Here is a 19,011-nt window from a genome sequence, read left to right on the forward strand (position 1 = left end):
AAAGCAGATCACACGTCTGCGCGAAGTTTGACCGCTAGCTGATTCCTAGAGCTTTGCACTAATAAGTAATGGAACTCATAAAGCATAAAGAATCTAACTTAGAGAGCTTTTTCGATCTCTTCAGCCTTGTCGTCAGCCTTTCCTAAAAAGAGCTTCAGACAACGTAGCCCGAGCATGAAAGATCTCTCGCGACAAGTATGAGCTAATTGATGATTTATTATCATCCTATTCTACTGTCCGCCATGCCATACGTTCGATGAACCGATGAAGTTTGGTTCATTTGGTGATTTTTCCGCGAAAAGCATATGTTGCATGGGCTTCCAGCTATTCTGTCCAGCCCTGTCTTCCATTCCCCTAGGAATTTTCCGTCGTCCTTCGATCGACGTATCAAATTATCTTTTCTCAACTGGTGATACTCATTCCTCAATTGTCTTCACATTCTCCCATCCGCCAGCCAAACGCTCCTTCCACAAGCTAACCTTGTTATCGCCAGTGCTAACTGCAAGAATATTTCCGCTCAGGGACCAGCTGACCCGCCAGGCCACGGCATCGAAAGACAGTGTTGCGGACGTCCAATCGCCTAAAGCTGTTAGCATTCGTACGCCAGATTAGCCATGAAGTTATAAAATCATACTAGATGTAGGATTTGCTGCGGTCGTCGTCCAAATCTTGACGGTCTTGTCCTGGGACGCACTCGCAATATAGCTTTTCGTTAAGATGGTTGGTGCCCACGCCACATCTCGTACCCAGTCCTGATGACCGGGTAGTTCGGCTATACAGGTATATGTCTGCGTATCTGGCGCAAAATCCCATATCTTGACTAGACAGTCACTTCCACCCGTCGCGAATCTCCTAAGTGGAGGTGCCTGGTACCCGCCAGTCGCACTGGTCACAGCACCTGGGGCAATACTCGGACTCCAACTCACCGCATTGCATCCAAGACCATGTGCCTGGAACATCGTCGACGTCCACTGGTTGTCCTTGAATTCAAGTACGCTGACCTGACCATCCGAGCTTGCACCGGCAAGGAGGCAGCCCGCCTCGTGTGGCGCCCACGAAACCAGATTTACGCTCGCGTTGTGGCCGCCAAAATCGAAAGCTTTGCTCCATGGTGGGCCTTCACGCCATATTATGATGCGGCCGTCAAATGAGCACGAGGCAAGCAGAGTCCCATACTTGGGATGCGCCCAGGCAACGCACCAGACAGCGCCTTCATGGCCCTTGAGTGTCTCAATCAGCCGGTGGGACTCATCGTCCACCTCGAAGATTTTGATTGTGCGGTCCGACGAGCTTGTCGCGAGGCGGCGGCCATAGTAGTCTAGGACGGCATCGTGCTGTTAAGAATATCGTCTGATTAGTATTATGGCATGGATTAAGATTGTTTCGATCACGATACAAATCGCTTCTCACCAACATCGACATCCAACAAGCTGAACTCGTGTTGCTCTGGAAAGGCGAGTTGCTCGACCAGAAGCCTCGAGTTCCTTCCAAGGCCGCACTTGATCACAGAGGGGTGCTGCATTCCAAATCTTATGTCTCGGCTGGCAGTATTACACCAATGCAGAAGGGGATGGGCTTACAATCATGTCATCGTGGCCTGTATTCGATATCACTTGCGTCTGTTTCCTAGTCAGTGACCATGGCGACTGCTTGCTGCAAGCAAGGAAAGACGCACCATGTTGTATGGTATGGTTGCGGTTGCGATTAGAATGTGCTAGTAATTTTGTTGACGCCAGCCTGGAGCTTAAGCCCTGCACATGTGTCGTCTGGAATTATTGACGCTCCCACAGTACACGGTATGCACAGGAACAGCAAGGAGCTGCCGGCTAGTCCATATTAGGAAATCTAAGCGAAGCTCATTCTGTGGACGGGTTGAGCCACATCATGTGTGAATGTGTGGCTTGTGACCTCGGCTCCCTACCAAATGGGTTTCCCGGCTTCGGATACAATGCGCAAACAAGCGGCCAAAGCACATGATTGTGGATGACTTCTGCATCTCATCTCTAAATGCTCCTACGAAGTCGCTGCGGCGATATCCTCTCTACATCTACCTTCCAACCTTCTTGACCATGGCCGATACATTGTGCGGGCCGTCAAACGCCCTTCAGAATTTTCAGAAGCACACTCAGGTCGACCGAACGCTACAGCAGGACAGATTGAGATTGCGGCAAGGCCCTTCGCAGGCATGTCTCTTACTGGAACTTCCTATAGTATTACGTCTAACAGCATGTAATAGGGCTTTAGATCGAGTCCTGGACCAAATGTTGGCATACTTGACCCAGAATTCGAAGCTTTCCAGGCTGGTCATGTAGCCTCTCCTACTGCTGAGTTCGATTCCAGGCCATTTGTCCATCAGAACATGTCGCATTTCGCTCCCGCACCCGCACAAACTGCGCTACCCGACTGGGCGACTGATTTTCAGCGTCTACATATTGGCCCCGCACACGCCACTTCTTCACATCAGAGTCCTGCCCCAGCGGTGCAGAGAGCGCCAGCAGCCACACAAACGTCATGGCATCAAGATTTTATGCAAAGCCAGCAACCGGTAATAAACGGTTTCCGCCAGCCACAGCCTATCTTCCGACCCTACTCTGATGTCTCATGGGAGTATCGCCAGCAAGAGCCGTTCTCGACAGTCTCTGAAGGTAAACAGAAGGCGGTGGGACAACAAGACATGCAATGGGATGCCGAGGCATTCGCTGCAGCTTTCGAAGCCGCAACCCAAGACGCAGCCTACGCAGAGGCCCAGTACGATGACGGTCTCAGCGAGGAGGCACTGGCGCGAGAGATTGCGAGGGAGATCGAAATGGAAAGCGAGGAGATTGAATTCTTAATACAACGTAAGACGGAGGAGGAAATGGCCCAGCGGATGGAGCGTCAAGAGACGAATCATCTTACTGGCCTAGATCTGTCGCAAGACTTTGTAGACGTTGATGAAGAATTTGCACAAGCGGAGAACCTATCAGCTGACGCGCACCTGGACGAAAATCTCCATGACGATATTGGCATTCACGAGCCAATACATGAGGGGCCACGAGAAGCGCAGGCAGATACCCAAGAGTCAAACACGCCGAGATCCGTAGACGAGGAATTGGCGCGAACAGCGGGACGCTTACTGGAAAGTGTCTCGCATGATACTTCTGAGAAGTTTCAGTCGAGCGTATTCCTGCAGCTGATGCGCCGATTGAGGGACAGGGAGGTCACCGTAGAGGGCGAAAACTTTGTCGAGGTCAGTGAAGATCCTCTGCTGTCGATATCAGATCCACCAGAACAAGGTGTAAACTAGTGCACTCCACGAAAAGGCTAGGCTTGATTCATGCATCAGGCGCCAACAAGCCACGAGCATCCAGAAGATCTCGCAATTCTTGTCGAAAGCCACGCACGACAATTCCTCTTCTGGTAGTGGCTTGTGTATATTGTGGAGAAGACGGCGGTTGCTTACATGCGAAAGTGTATTCCACAATCGATTTAGCTTCTTACAGTAGTTCTCTTCTTGTCGCGTCCAACGCAAGGGTCTTTCTGGTTCTGTTTTGGAGTTGTATATCCGACAGCCAGGAAACTTGCGGGGCAAGGGTCTAGAGTTCCCAAACAAGGCTGACAGTTTTCGGACAGACGGGTACCACCGGACCATCACCACCGGCAGACCTCGGTGATTCTGTTCCGAGTGCACAACATCAGCATTCGACGCCAGTACGTATCCCGGAGGACGAGCAAGACTCGGACCTATGGAGATTTGGAGATGACGCGGTGGAGGGAAGCGTCGCGGAACCAGATGGTAAGTTGCGATCGCACTTTCCTCAAGACAAAGTCAACCGACAATACGGAGTACGTTCAATCTATTCTCACACGGGTTGGTCTGCTCCCGGAAATGTGAGAAAGGTTCACGTCGTGACCTAAGAGAGAAAGACTTGAGGCGACGGCAAGCAAGTCAGATTTGATCAACGGAAACCTGACATGTCTTTCTGCTCGTTGCAGTGTTCCTCTTCCATTCCTGAACGTTTCGACTGTCGCTTGTCGCAAGTCCACGCGGGATCGAAGAGAGCTTGGTCTTGGTCATGTTTCGTAGGAAGAGAAAGCAGAAGAAGAAAGAAATATATGCTAAGACTTGGTGCGCGTGAACAGCAGTGCCGGAACGGCCGCTAACTCCAGAATTCGACCCGCCGGCGCCACCATTCGAGGCCTGGCGAAAGCGACTCTGGAGCGGCATGACATGAGCTCCATCTCCCACTAGGTAGACGGCGTGTAAACCTGACGCGCATGCAAAGCCCCCAACCACGAGGCTATGTCATGTCTAGTAGGTTGCTAGTCGCGAGGCAGCGGACGATGGAAGCTACGATTCATTAAGAGACACCAGACGCCACAGGTCTTGGGCCTAGGCCGCGACGTCGCGTGCTCACGATTCTGGACCCGGTTCATACATGCACGACTTCCTTTCTGCGCTTTTTCCCGTGGGGTCGTTTGCGATTGCTACGCTTCATGTTCTAGAGACTGTACTAGGGGCTGATTGTGAGCGCTCGGCTGTACAGACCCGCGACATCGACCGCCACGACCGAGAGCGAGGACGAAACCGGGGCCATCGTACGCGGCCGGATGCTTCTTTCGAAGAGACGGTCAGTTTGTCTAGCTATGATACCATTAGACCGGAGGTTTGTACTAATTGCAGTGACTACTAATGATGAATATATATATGTGTGTGTGTGCTTGTGTGTGTTGGTTATAGAGTGCTGCTTAGCTGTAAGAATATTAAACCACATGCCTTGGGAAGGCTTTTATATGCTAGTAATGAACGTCGCCGTCAGTGATGGAACTGCATTTCTATTTCTAACAGGGAAGCACCCTCTTCCTGCGAACGTCCATATGCATACTTGCCTTGCGTTTTGATTGAGTGGGGCACAACCCGCAGAGACAATGGGCAGCCTTGAATCAAATTTGTCTTTTTTAACACCCAAAGTATACCATTTCCAAGTAATTACTCTTAGAGAACATCGCATACCTTGTTTTACCGTCAAAATGCCCCGCGATGGGAGCACATAGTCCGAAAGAGGGTGAAGTTTCCATTTCGCGGATATGATTCGTGGACTTTCGGATTCCGCGAACACTCCCAGCAAAGACGGGTGGGTGAGTTGGAAAATGGACTGACCAGGCAAAGCGAGATTGTGTTCTTACGAGATGATTAGAGATAGCGCATGACAGTTCCAATGTTCAGAGCTACACGAACTACTCTCAAGTTTGACGATGGGCAAGATTCTCTCGTTGCTTTCGCAAAATGTTCCCGGATCAAGCCCCATGGTGTGTTGGCTTTTCATTCATGACGGTGTTCCCAAAAAAGCTAGCCGATTCTGGAGGTGATTAAGTCCACGTACTCGACGGCTTTTTCCTGAGAATCTCTGAACGTTTCGTATAATTCCGAAATGCTGATTGAGTAGCCCATCGTGCATACGTCAACTGAATACGGCATACTGCGCGCGGGCCATGCTTACTACCCTCTTCGAGAAGCTGGATGGAATGAGTAATGTCGGAGGCAGAATCCGACATGCGACTAGCGTCTTCACAGACGCAAGGAAAATTACGCATAAAATGCTGGCATAATCATCGGACCTGCTCCGTTTGGTAGCACACAATTTCATGGGAAGACCTTTTTCACTGTCGTGTTTAAGCGGTAAGCCATTTTAGGTAAAGCCGAATTTTCGGTTCTCACTGCCGCTGTTCCTAAATGAGCAATCTCATCCAGATCGTAGAATTTGTCCATTTCAGCCTAGGAAGCAGCCTTTACCCGAGCTTACTCTCCTCCTTTGCCGGGTGTGCTGAAAGATTTTGCCGGTCATTCAACCGCGCCCGAGAAAACCCGGGCAGTAAGGCTTTCAGGCTTTTAGCGTTTGTCTCTCCAATAGCCTCACATCTTTGTGAATTTTTTTGCTTATGCGGCGGAACCTAATTTCAGATGCTCCAACGCTATAAAGTGTGGTGAATGGCAAAGAAGTTCCGCAACGGAGCATCCCCCACCGAGGTAACTCCGTACTGTAACCATGAGAAGAAAAATTTCTTTGCGTTTGCACGGCAACAATGCCGACTGCGGAGTCACGTCCGAATGGCAAAGTAGTGTACAGAATTTTCAGCCACCTCAGGATCAAACTCAAGCAAGATGGCTCGTCCCATCAGTGGTGGTGGGGAGGATAATGTACACTATGAAGAGCATAGTGAGGACTACTATCCCGAGCGTTACTAGTGCGCTTCGTCTCGAGGCTCCGCCAGAGTCATGTTGCATCTGGCCAAAACACAATCAGACTTTGCCTTGACTCAAGTGGATCCGTTGTAACCTCCAGAAGCTTTCTGGAAGGCACACAGACCTAGACGGCTCCACGTGTAGAAAATCGATTTCGGTCCCACATGTTTGGATATTTCGCACGGCCGAAAAGACAGTAAAATGATGCCCGACGCTATGACAGTGTGCAAGGTGCGGAATGAAGTCTTGTTTACGACGGTTAAATCATGATGGGGGAAATTCGGAGAGGATCAAATAAGAAAATGGCAAAACAAATTTGCGGTAAAGTGAACAAACATGTGATCCCTGAGCTTCGCGACTCATGTAGGGGGTGCGGCAATGCACGATGGATTTTCGGTTGTTAGACGCGCACACGCGTTGCGATGGCTTGTGCTGACCGATAGGTGCGAAAACTTAGGCTGCGGAATGTTCAACCGCAGGCCTCGGAATCTGGTTTTGGGAGGTGGAAAAAAAAAGGAGATCAGCCCCGTTTCTCTGTTAATGCCAAATCTCGATATCGTGGGGATGAACGGAAGGGCACCGTCCTTTAACACGAGGACAGGTCAAGCGGACAGCCGGACGAAGGGCCGAGCAGCTGAACGTCTGTGAAAGAGTCATTCAAGGGACTTTAGTATATAGCAGGAGAAGCATGATCCGGAAAAAGTCATCACAAGGTGGTTACCCCAGACTGGTACAGGCGAACAGAGACCCTTTTTACGAGAGGTGTACCAAAAGTTAGAAACATTGGCGGAAGCGTCTCGGAGGCTGTCCGCAAATTTTGATTGGTGGGACATGTGGTGGCGAAATTCGGAACCGCCTCTGTCAGGTGTATTTGCTCGTCTCGGGCATGACTTGTCGCGAAGATTGTGCCATGGTTGATGATTCCTGTCCGTTGCGTCGAAAAACCTGGGGAAACCGTCGGCCGAGGGCTGCCTCGGGTGTGGTACAGCCGTCACTCTGTGATGAGGAGGTGTGAATGTTGCCCCGGTGGTGGCCAGAGACGACAGAACCCGTTCTAGATGGGAGTGGGGTTCCGCTTGATATACTGAGCACGCGTGTAGACAACAGTAGCTGCGGTACTAGATACGTACAGTCGCATGCGTTGGGCGATACCACAGGTAGTTCTGTACAGTGAGCAGCGATGAAACGTTTGATCCACCCATCCCCCTGCGCGGGAAGGTTTCTTTTCGAGATGCAAACGGACTTACGGGAGCGGACTGCCGGTGGAGCTTCTCATCGTGCATAAGGGGTCCCTGCATCGGCCATAATACAAGTAGGAGCGCCAAAGTGACAGTCGGGTGGAAGAGTGGGGTGGGATGCGATCGCCGGGTGAAGTGGAGGTTTCTCCCGATGGTCCAAGATGGCTGAACCCGAGGACTGGCACGGTGGCTGCCGGCGTCGTGGGAGCCCTGAAGGCGTCTCCTGGCCCGTGGGGGCTGCGGCGTGGAGGAAGGAGGCAGCACGGGCGGATGGTGGTTGCGGCAGTGACTACACCCTGGACGGGGACACGAATGTGGTGCTGGCACGTACGAAGGGAGTGTGATTCAGACGGCCAGCAGGACAGACTGACTGGCGGATGACGCGCCAGAGGCCAGAAGACGAGTCGGCCAACAGGCAGGACTCAAATCCGGATATGCGTTTTCTGGTGAAGCGGTGGCACCGCCAACAGTCGACAGGTTGTTGTCATCGGAGCCTACAGCGGCAGCCCTGCCTGCTCTTTGCCTGCGACCGGCCGAGGGACGCACGGGCATTGGCCGGCACAAGAAGGGCGGTCTGCTCGCCGCGGTCGGGGAAAACCAACCAGACCTCCCACACAAATGTGTCGGTCTGCACTTGCATGTCGCATCGAGTCAACAGTCATTTTTTTCTTCTTCTTATTAGAACCTTGCTGTTCTCGCCGCCACGAGGACAGTATTTGTTTTGTGTCTCATATATCACCGTGCCCAACCCCCCAAGCCTCATCCCTTATCACCATCAAACCTTTTCTCCAAATAAGCTATTATACTTTGGGCCTGCATCCCTGTGATCCGCCCACGCGTCCAGCACGTAAATATCAGTCCGGCCATATATCAACAGCTCAACACCCGCGTCGTCCCCCAACCACGTCGCGCAAGAGAAACGTCTCTCTCCGTCCTGGACAACAACAGCAACAAAGAATACAGCACACGCACCAGACCATGTATTTCGACATGGACTTCAAGTCATCACCCAGTCCATCGGCGTCATCGCCACCCATCTCCATCGGCTGGCCCTCAGCCTCGTCTGCCACCTCTTACTCATCACGCAGCGCATCGTCAGCAACATCAGCATCACAAAGCATGACCTGCGCATATCCAAGCTGGACTGGCTTCTCACCGTCGGCGACACCGAACGCATTTATCAGCGACGAGGATCTATTTCCAGACGAGCTCCTCGACGGTGCCAGCCCGCTGCTCTCGGAGGCCCCCGCTCCGCCGAGGGACATCCCGTTCCCAACTGCGATGCCCATGCCGCTTCCACCACTCTATGCATCGGAAAAGAAGAAGTCAAAGCGAAGGTCCTCCAAGACCAAGAAGCGACCGTCAAACAAGCTCACTCCCATCTCGGAATCGCCCGAGGTGTCCGAGTGAGCTCGCCGGCGACTTCACTTTTTTCTTTTCCACAGGATAATGTGTACGTTGGCACCGTGCCCACCACAGGGCTTTTTTTCCCAGCTGCGCGCATGCCGCTGACATGGCTTGTCCAGAATACACGATGCATATGAATCATGATACCCAACTGCCCGCACGCACTGACCGTGCGGGCACAGTAGACCTGACACGGTCACGACACTGTCGCGTCGCGCAGCGAATTACGCCGCGCAGGAAAGGGAGCGGGGCTCGAGCATCCACGACTCATGACATTTTCCGGCCGGAACGGGCTTGTCACATTTGTGTGCTGTTTTGGGTGGTGCGTCGGACCGGCGCGCCAGAACTTCTTCCGCACCAGTCGATCGGTGTGATTGGAGCCCGCGTGGCTTGTCCCATCACAGAAAAGAAACACTGGCGGTGGTTGGTTTTTTTCGGCGCTTCTGAAAGGGAGAGCATAGCGACAACATCGGACAGCATCATCTCTGAGGGCCAGTACTTTTTTCGGTCGCATACACTTGCATCAGCATCTTTTGGTTATTTTTTTTTTCGGGATGGGGCGCAGGAAAGCGTCTTGCTGCATTTTGCATGATACCCAATTCGCGGCTCTCCTCGCCGCAAAGACGCATTGATCGACAGAGCGCTGCAGCACAGGCATTCAGTTGGTGCCCTCTATGGTACATTTAGGTTTTAATTCCAAGGCATACATGATGCAAACAAAGCACCATCTTCGACACTTCATTTTCTTTTTGTTCTTAAGACCACCGGAGTATATCATCTGAGCGTGCGACAGTGTGAAACATGCGTGCATGTGCTTTGTCTCGCCGCCCCTACGCATGCGTGTGTTCACGCGTCGTGCGTGCGTGGGAGTGTTGCCAGCACCCCCCTCTCACCCCCAAAGGACCCCGCGTGGGAGGCCCCCATCTTGCTGCCACTCTCAAACATTGATCACCAGGCTATGATACGCGTGCAGGATGCCTCATTCCTGTGTGGAGAGCGACTCGGCTCGACCCATCCTGCCCGTCCGCTGCGTTGAGGGGAGGCGTCCTCTCGCCTCGCAGCCAGCGCATCTTGCACTTTGGCAAGTTCAGCCCCACGCGTCAGTGATGTTGGCCAGAGTGAAGCTGAAGGGCAACAAAGAAAACCTTGGTACCGCGCACCGATCGTGACCAGCTCAGAGGGGGGCCCTGAACACGTCTTCTGCTTCGTCGTCGCCTTGTTTTTCTTCGTCTTCTTTTCGTCTTGTTTCTGCCGTCTGCCTGTGTTCTGCGTGTTTAAATGTTGCCGCCTGTCGAAAAGTCATCGCTTCGTTCCCGTGACTCGGTCGTTTGATTCATCCTCTGCGTCTCTGCCCAGGCACCCGTCGCTTTCCGCGTTCGGGGCGGTCTGGCAGTCAGCGTGATCACGGTCGAGCAAACGGCGCAAGCATCCGTCGACGAATCGTCCGTCACAGGACGGGATTCGATATGATGAGCGCGTTCGAGTCGAGCTCAGTTGGCTTGCTCCGGGCATTGATTCCCCAGGGCCTGAAAAAGGAGTGCAACACGCCGTAGACAGCGTCCCAACGTTATCATTGGAAACCGCGCCGGCACGCTGGTCAGTCCTGGTTACGGCACCCGCCAGAAATAGCACGTACTCATCTTGGTGCTGTGATTACGACCACATTAGCTAGACCTGCCCAGCACCATAAAAATTGATTTTCCAGCGTGTCGGGTACGGCAATCAAGACTAGCAGGTGTGACTTTTCGCCAGGCTACTCCTTCACTGGCTGCTTTCGAGCTTGCTCGAATAATCCAGCTGGACATGCGATCGCCTGCGGTGGGACTCTCAACCCTAGGAAAGTGTCATGTAACAGAGCAGTATTGGCCAGTTGGGCCGATGGAACACCTTCCGAATCACCAGGCGAACCTCTCAATCAGCTTGCGACAGCAGAGGGTGCCATCGCCTACCGCAGACAACGTGACCACCGAAGTTGCCCGCGCCAATTCGTACTCGCCAGGACGGTGATTTGTATGTCGAAACGGGAGCCCCTCGCATGGCTGGGCAGTCCGTACCTGGAGGAACCGTGATTGGCGTCCATGTCGTGCAACGTATGAGGAGTTGACAAGAACCTGGCCCGTCTCGCCGGCTGTGCGGGTTCGGCCATCTTTGACTCTTCCCGCACGACGATATCTTTCGTTCAACAGGAGTGAGCCAGACCCGTCGCTACTTTAGCATCTGTTGCAGGTCTGTCAACCATGACTTGCAGGCCTTTTCATCAACCGACGACTCACGAGGCCGTCCTCAGCCTCTTATTCCGTGAAAGCGATGCTTGCGCGTCTGATTGGGTGTCAGCGAGCACTAGGGCGACGCCTGCTGGACCGCTTAGTTCTCCACACACTGTGACAATCTTTGAAAGCGGCCCTTGGCGAGTCTTCCCGCATGCCTGATCCTTGAGAAAGCCTCTCTTTGGCTGGCATCAAAATGCAGCATGCCACAGAGGACGCGACTCACCATGGAGAATATACAACGGCTATAGCGCACATGCTTGCGTTCAAAAAGACCTTTATGCCCTTCCTTCCCCTCTTTTCCTCACCTTGCGACGTTTTCTGTCCAGTGTGCTGCTTTTCCAGAAGCGCATTTTACCATTGGCTCGTTGTGTGGATACAGCATTGCATATAAGCGCCAGCCTCTCATTCGATCAATCCGAGAGCCTGGGTTGGACCAACTGGAAATCCCTGGCTGTGTAGCCGCCCTACGTGCTCGTTCTCACCGTTGTACACCTTCTTCCTCCAGTTCTATTCTCCCATCGCGCGGTTACATGCATGAAACCTGCCAGGCGAGACTCCCGCCGAAGAAGTACACCAGGAACGACGCCCTTTCATGCCCGGGTGTTGACCTGGAAGCTCTTCTAAGCGCAGGAGCAGCTGCATAGTTGGTTGTGCAAGCATAAAGGTTGGTTGTACTCCATAGATTTCCTAATCCAATTTCTGGTAATCCTTATTATCATCCCTCTCCCCACCATGCGCTTCAGTGGGGTTAACCATCCTCAAGAGTTTCAAGCACCGACGCCCGCTCTGGCCTCTGCGATTGTGCCGACTGACCGTCGCGTGAAGTCTTAGACAATGTCGGTGACCTCGAGGGGCTCGAGGCGCTCCCACACGCAATCAAATCATTCGCGATCGAACCATTCAGGAGGCTCAATACCTCAGCCGCCGTACGGACAGGCGTTGACGCCCTCCAACGACAACGTGTTCGAGCCTTGCTCCGCGACCGACTCATACTTCTTGTATGCTCAGCGAAACGTCATCCTGTGCCTTCAGCATGACTCGCTGGCGATCGTCAGACGCTTCGAAAAGCACAACGAAGATGTGCAGTTGATAGTCGCAGATAACGTTAGCGATCGGGGAAATGGCCGGTTAGTCGTGAGCTACGACAGCAGCCTGACCACGATCGTCTGGGATGTGATGACCGGCGAAGAGATAGCGAGGTTTGCTTCGTATGAGGATATCAGAACGGCAGCATGGATGAAGAATTCGAATATTGCTTTCGGTGAGCTGGCCAACGTCCCTTTGTTTCCTCTTCGGGCTTGGAAATGTACTGACGATCACTCAGGCAACTCGCAAGGTAACGTGATACTCTTTGAACCTTCAACATCGGAGCATATATCCGCAAGAACTATATTCGATCCGATCACTGCGCTGGCACCTGCTGCAGACTGCAGAACATTTGCTTTAGGCTATCTAAATGGCTCTATTCTTATTGCCACGCTGCAGCCATCGTTCACGATTTTACACACTCTAAGTACCAACAGAGCGCCCTCGCCACTTAATAAGCTCGCCTGGCATGGATCATCTTCAAAGCAGAAGTCTGATATGCTTGCCGCGCAAACTATTGATGGCGACTTGCGAGTCTGGAGTATTCCCAAGGCGCAAGGCGCTGACCAGCCAAGTATCATCCGCGTGCTTTCAAGATCCGAGCATGAGAACTATGGTGGCGCCTGTTGGTTTGGCTGGTCGAAAATGGGTAGAATCGTGCAGTACTCAAACGGGTAGGTCCATGAAAAAAAAAATAGAATCATCTTTTTGAAGATCATAAAGCTGATGACTTATCATCAGATTAACATATGTTTGGGATGTCCGAACGAAGCGAGTTACATACGAATCTGTACCGACTGTAGACGGCCTTATTGGCATCACAAATCATGGACCAGGAGCAAAGCTGTTCACGCTTGGCCGCAATCACACTGTCCAACAGTACGATCTCAACCCAATGGCGCGTCCAATGCTCGTACAGAATGTGCAGCACGTCCCTGGCGCCCTTCCACCCTCGCCTCCGATATCCGATGGACAAGATGACAAGGGCACACGTTATGTCACCGCCGAACCTTCAATGCAACGAAATTCTAATCTGCCCCTGTACCTGGACATCGAAAGCTCTGATGCAGAAGAAGGGATGATGAAATCTCCTCTGCAGAGGATATCGCAACATAGGGACGACGAAGATATGAGCGAGGAGGAGCTTCAAGAGGGTCGTGATCAACTTGGTCCATTGAGTCCAGTGTCCAGCAGGGCATCAACAACCTCTCGTTCCTCACGAGGTGGCGGCCAAAGACGAAGAAAAGAACCACGCGACTATGAACGCGATCGCGAAAGGCCAATGTCACCAGGGATGCATAGTACCCATAGCGGCAGCACGCATACGACGTTCTCAGTGGGTACGACCTCCATGCGGAGTGGTTTTCAGCATCGAGCAATGCGGGAAAGCGTCTCAACTAGGTCCCTGCTCTCAACCTCGACATCTGCCTCGAAGTCGAGCAAAACCTCACGCCTTCGGCAGGAAGTCTTGAGAAGTCCAGAGGAGACTAAGAACACTATGTTGATGGACCTCTTCCCGTACACCAAGGCGCGACTTGCGGAAGTTGTCTTCCGAGCTCCTCAATACGACCAGAACCGTCGTACACCGGACGACCTTCGGAACCAAATGCTTGACGTGGTGTTTGGATGGACTGATGACATTGTTGAATTGATTAAGGAAGAACTGTCGCATCACCCACCAAGCTCTGCCAGCGCTGTTCTGTTGGCTAAGTGGTTGGGTGATCTTGGAGCTGACATTGCTGCTTCGATGATTGGATCCGAGTCAATGACTTCGTCTGACTGGATGCTGCTCGCGCTAAGCACCATGGGCCAAGACTCGCAAAAGAAGGTCGGCGAAGCCTTTGTCCAGCGACTCCTTGAGAAAGGCGACATCCACCCTGCCGTGTCCATCTTGCTCGGCCTTGGAGAGTATAACGAGGCGGTTGAGGTCTACGTCTCGAGAAAGTACTATATGGAAGCTGTCTTGCTCACGTGTTTGCTGTTCCCAACGGATTGGGGCAGGATATCACACTTGGTCCGGAAGTGGGGTGAAGTTGTGATGACTCAGGGTCAGCCTGAACTTGCCGTCCGATGCTTCTCATGTACAAGCATGGAGTCGTCAGAGCCGTGGTTTTCACCACGTGCTCAAGATGAGGTCTATGCTCTACAGCAAAAGATTCTAGCTCCGGACACACCTTCTAGCGTCGGTCCCTCTCCAGTTTCTCCTGGAACTCGTCGATTGCTTCCCAATCAGGCCGGCCTGAGGCTTGTCACAAACTTCAGTCAAAAGGCGGGCCCAGCTGAGCTGGCGACTGCGATCGATGACAAGACTCCAATGGTCTTCTCCCCTGCCGAGCGCAGAGACAGGCGACACGATCCAATGTCTGCAATGTCCACACGCACAGCCACTCCGGGCGGCTTTGCTCGCCGACGATTTCCTTCGACTTCTCGCAGTAGAGGCTACGAAACCACAACACCTCAGGTGGACTCGAGTCGATTTGAGTACCCTAATACAGCCGTAAAAACGACTCACTCGGAAGTGAGTTCTGTCGTGTCTTCTCGCGCCCGCAGTGTTTCTGCTAGCCAAGCTGGATCTTTTCTGACAGAATCTACCTATCAAGAAAATGACCGTGGGCGGGAGGGTCTTCCTTCCCCAGCTCTCGACCGTTTTCATAAGCATACCCCATCACGAAGTGGGGGTAGCGAGCGAAACAAGGAAGGTTTGATACTACGTATCGAGGATGTTATAGTTGATTCCTCTATTCCAAGCTCCATCCCGACGGGTGCTTCCGCAAGCGAGTTCGCGCAGATAGCCGCGGGAAGCCAGAGCGGCGCAACAAGCCAGCAACGAGGTATCGCGGGCTTGCAGAGTAATCCATCCGACATGGTTAACTCCAAGATTCGCAGTATTGATGAGTACATCAACAGCTTGAACGATGCTCACACTCAAGGGCGAACTCGCGCGGAAAGTCGTTCTAGGAACGCGGACAGACCGGGAAGTCGTACAGCGCACAGAGCTCCGTCTGAACGACATGGCAGAGACAATACGAAGTATATACGGCCAGCGAAGCGCTCGCCGTCGTCACCAATTTCCATGTCTCCGGACGACCCGGCTCTTCAACTTAGCCGTTACGACCTCAGCAGTGTCACTGATGCGGAGAGTTTTTACAAGCTCACCGAGCCAAACGAGCCAGTGCGACCCAGGGAGCGTGATTTGAGCAGAGACCCAGGCGGAAGAGCAGGTTCACGAGCAACGTCGCGTGACGGTCGAAGGACTCGATCTCGAAGTCGCGCGACTACATCAAGGCAAGATGCTTACGAGGAACACGACCGCAGTGGACGTGGACGTAGTGCAATTCGCCGTGAAGAATCGCCGCCAAGATCTCCACCTTCACCCCGCCCAATGTCACCTTCAGGTTCTACTATGAGTAGATCGAAGGTTGGTGAGCGAGTTCGTGAACGTAGCATGAGCCGTCGTCCTGCCGAACAACGCCGACAACAGTCGCCTGAGCCTGTCGCTACGGGAATGCGAAGGCCATCAAAGCCAGCGATGCCTAGGCTTCAGACTAATCTTTCAGACAGTGCCCCTATGTCACGAACTCGCAAGGACATAGCTGCCGAGGAGCTTGAGGCTCGACGTCTTTCTCTGTTGCGCAAGCCCTCAGCACCCCCAGTCATCCACCCAGACGAATTAGGATCCAGGTCGGCGATTGAGCCTTCTGTCGACCCCAGCTCTCTCTTCACAATTGCCAATGATCTTCAGGCAATGCGAGGCCACACGGCAGATCCACACGCTCTTCGTAAGGTCACAAATCAGGGATCTGGTACCTCTACCTCTTCAGCACAAATTGGGCTCCCAGCAACTCCTCGAGCTATGCGTCACCCAAAGGACATGGCGGGATCAGGCGAACCTGTACCTGCTGTACCCGAGATTCCTGTTGGATATGCCGGTCCCAGTGCACCGGCATCATCTCAAGAGCAGCCAGAGGTTCTCACGCTCTTGCCCACATCCACCTATAGGCCTCCAACTGGCCCACATTCGCGATCTGCTTCTGCTCCACCAGAGAAGTTTCAAGGCCACCATCGACGAATCTCGAGTGCCCACAGTAGACAGAACTCCAGGGATGACAAGAAGGACAACATTACCGTCGTATCTCCAGGCGCGAATGGTACTCTGCAGTTGTCTCGTAACATAGATGAGGCCATTCGTGAGTCACAGGTGATTATCGTCGAGCAACCCGAGACGCTAGAAGCTGCTCCGCCAATGTTGCCGGAGTTGCAACATCTTGCAGGTCCACCACCACCTCCACCTCCGCCTGCGCCAGTAGCTCCTCCAGTCCATTCCACGTCTCTGAATGAAGGAGCCAACATGAGTGCTCCTGTCGAAGACCAAACGCAGCGAGTATCTCCACAGATTGAGACTCCACCCATTGAATCAACTCCTATGCCTGATCCATCTGCAACCCCAGCCCACGGGCACAGACGGGGTAGAAACAGCATCTCGGAAAGTGTGGGCTCAAGGATCCGAGGGGCTTTTGGAGGCAATCGTCATCGTGACCGGAGTGCTAGCAGACAACGCCCGGTAATCTCACCACCAGTGCCAACGAATCATGCGCCCTATGAGAGCATACAGCCACAGCGACGCCCTAGTCAGCCCAACGTTCCACAGATGCGTGCAGCTGTGCCGTACGAATCAATTGCTCGCGTGACTTCTCCGCCTCAGCAAAGTCACCAAGCTGGTCCAGCGCTTCTCCCATCAACGACATACCAGGGTTATCGAAACCCTAAGGAAATTGCCCGTCAGATGCGCGAGCGAGAAGAGCAAGCCATGATGGCCGCTGGCTTGGACCGCGCTGGTGCTTCCACCGCGCCGCCCAGATCGACTTCCAAAGTTCGAGCCAATATGCCACCCAACTGGACCCAGGCTGGCGCTGAACCACCGCCGATCTAAACTATCTTATAACTATTGAAATCATCGCTAGGCATCCCCAATGCATACGCTATCTTCACACACTGAAAATCTTACGATTGTTACGGCCACCACGATACCATTCACGCATAATCATATATCCTAAGTTCGTCACCGGATACCCTTTAGCATAACACACTTGTTCTTACATTCAATTCTTTTTTTCACAAATGCAACGGCTGCATAAATTGCCTTGAAGGATGAAGGGCTAAAGATTGGTGTGAGCGAGCGAATCTGCATGTTTAATTCTTCTGAGGTTCTTTTGGGAGCCAGCGCGTCAAGGTATTGTCTCGCAAATTTGAGCTCTCCAACACACCGAACGAAAATGATCGAGAAAAAAAAAATCAAGGAGAGCTTCACAGACCACGCTTCGCAGCGACATCTCTGAGACCTAAGGCTACCCGTTCATGTATCATTAATAGTCACTCTTTTGTCTCTTCGAGAGATATATTGTTGGGCTGGGGCTGAATTCTGGAGATGGTATTCTTGTATCTAGAAAGCATGGCATTCAATTAAGTCGTTTCAGAATCTCTTTCAACAACTAGAAGTATTACTTTGTGCATCGTAGATACCAGGTTCTGTCACATATCGCAGAAGTGCTTGGACTGGGCAGCATATTCGAATCGAGTTCTCATAATCTGCTGTTGGAGGACCTCCTCCCTACTTCCGCTCTCAGTTCCACCCGTAGTTTCGCAGCAAGTTCCTCTCCTTCGTCGTCGTCTAAGTCTTCTCGCTGGCCGCGCCCAAACATGGTCCACGACTTGTTTTTCAGTTCGGGCACATGGGACGGTCTTGGGATGATGTGAAAGTGCACATGCGGAACGACCTGGGCAGCCCGAACTCCTTTTTCGACGGTTCAGCGCACCGTCGTACGAGGGACAAAATAAAAAGGGGTCAACGTTCCCACGTACCGTTGTTCTGTACGATGTTGTAATCGCTCGTCCCCGTGACGTTCTTCACCGCCTTGGCCAGCAGCGGCAGCCAGAAGCCGACGTCACGGCCTTCTTCGGCGTCCATGTTCTCGACCTTGGGTCGATGCTCGCGCACCACGACGAGCAGGTGTCCTGGCGTCATGGGCAATATGTCCAAAAACGCCATGACGGTCGGGGCCGCCAGGACGAGGAAACACGACGGGGCGGTCCGCGTCACGTCTACCTTCTCAGGTATGTACGACAACAAGGACGGATCTGGCGAGCCTTGCGACGGGCACGGATAGGCGTTGGCGATGTTGCAGAACGGGCAGTCCTCGGGGTACTGGTCGACACCGCCATCGGGGTCCGACATTATCTTTTTCTTTCTTTCTTTCTTTCTTTCTTTCTTTCTTTCACGCTGTCCGTGGCCGCGAAGACAGAGGAGACGGAGAAAAGCTAGCTATACAAGGATTGCATGACGGGGATTCGTGCGCGTGGCCTGCTCTCAGACTGCTTGTTGTTTGACGGAGAAAAGCAAGCGTCACGACTTTTAGCTTGGGACGTCGCGGCTTCTGGTCCTTTAGCATAATCCACCGAGGTCCAAGCCAATTTGGGAGGGGGCCCGGGTTTGGTTGGTTGGTTGGTTGGCTCCCTTTCGATGCCTCACGGAGAGGTCATTGACGAAGTGCTTGAGTTGAAGGGATACGACCATCTCTTTCAACTTGAAGATGGGCAACGTGTCCGACACAGGCTTCTAGGAATCCTGAATTGAGTTTCACCGTCTGCGTCAAGCCAATTGCGCAACCTTTAGCACCTTCTGCATCCAGTCAAGATCCGCCGCGGTCGAATCGGCTCGGGGGCACCTTGTCAAAATATGCAGTGGAATATACATAGGTACTGGGGAACAGTCATGGCACTTTTTAATGTG

At 52.7% G+C, this 19,011-nt stretch overlaps 5 protein-coding genes across 9 annotated transcripts; 3 read left to right on the forward strand and 2 right to left on the reverse strand.

The window, feature by feature from the left end:
- Positions 1-9: 9 nt before the first annotated feature.
- On the reverse strand, positions 10-1,768 carry PV09_02561 (protein transporter SEC13). Its single transcript, XM_016355620.1, has 4 exons — positions 1,676-1,768; positions 1,581-1,619; positions 635-1,334; positions 10-580 (listed from the first exon to the last, which is right to left on the reverse strand). The coding sequence occupies exons 1-4, from the start codon at positions 1,676-1,678 to the stop codon at positions 417-419; spliced, it is 906 nt and encodes a 301-aa protein (XP_016216756.1). The 5' UTR covers positions 1,679-1,768; the 3' UTR covers positions 10-416.
- A 196-nt stretch (positions 1,769-1,964) lies between these two features.
- Positions 1,965-4,917, forward strand: PV09_02562. Of its 4 annotated transcripts, XM_016355622.1 has the most exons (4): positions 1,965-2,183; positions 2,237-3,229; positions 3,613-3,775; positions 4,123-4,917. In XM_016355622.1, the coding sequence occupies exons 1-4, from the start codon at positions 1,974-1,976 to the stop codon at positions 4,212-4,214; spliced, it is 1,458 nt and encodes a 485-aa protein (XP_016216758.1). In that variant the 5' UTR covers positions 1,965-1,973; the 3' UTR covers positions 4,215-4,917. The 4 variants fall into 4 exon arrangements, with proteins under 4 accessions (XP_016216758.1, XP_016216760.1, XP_016216757.1 ...); XM_016355624.1 differs by having other exon boundaries at positions 2,237-3,775; XM_016355621.1 differs by having other exon boundaries at positions 3,613-4,917.
- A 3,170-nt stretch (positions 4,918-8,087) lies between these two features.
- Positions 8,088-8,981, forward strand: PV09_02563 (uncharacterized protein). Its single transcript, XM_016355625.1, has one exon. It carries the CDS (start codon positions 8,440-8,442, stop codon positions 8,869-8,871), a length of 432 nt encoding a protein of 143 aa, XP_016216761.1. The 5' UTR covers positions 8,088-8,439; the 3' UTR covers positions 8,872-8,981.
- Positions 8,982-11,659: 2,678 nt separating this feature from the next.
- Positions 11,660-17,733, forward strand: PV09_02564. 2 transcript variants are annotated; one of them, XM_016355626.1, is made up of 4 exons: positions 11,660-11,840; positions 11,902-12,399; positions 12,463-12,898; positions 12,966-17,733. In XM_016355626.1, exons 2-4 carry the CDS (start codon positions 11,973-11,975, stop codon positions 17,152-17,154), a joined length of 5,052 nt encoding a protein of 1,683 aa, XP_016216762.1. In that variant the 5' UTR covers positions 11,660-11,840; positions 11,902-11,972; the 3' UTR covers positions 17,155-17,733. The 2 variants fall into 2 exon arrangements, with proteins under 2 accessions (XP_016216762.1, XP_016216763.1); XM_016355627.1 differs by having other exon boundaries at positions 11,660-11,802; positions 11,964-12,399.
- Positions 17,645-18,623, reverse strand: PV09_02565 (uncharacterized protein). Its single transcript, XM_016355628.1, has 2 exons — positions 18,084-18,623; positions 17,645-18,015 (listed from the first exon to the last, which is right to left on the reverse strand). The coding sequence occupies exons 1-2, from the start codon at positions 18,454-18,456 to the stop codon at positions 17,804-17,806; spliced, it is 585 nt and encodes a 194-aa protein (XP_016216764.1). The 5' UTR covers positions 18,457-18,623; the 3' UTR covers positions 17,645-17,803.
- Between the last annotated feature and the right edge of the window lie 388 nt (positions 18,624-19,011).

This window comes from Verruconis gallopava (genome assembly GCF_000836295.1).
Source record: "Verruconis gallopava strain CBS 43764 unplaced genomic scaffold supercont1.6, whole genome shotgun sequence".
In the NCBI taxonomy this organism is placed as follows: domain Eukaryota; kingdom Fungi; phylum Ascomycota; class Dothideomycetes; order Venturiales; family Sympoventuriaceae; genus Verruconis; species Verruconis gallopava.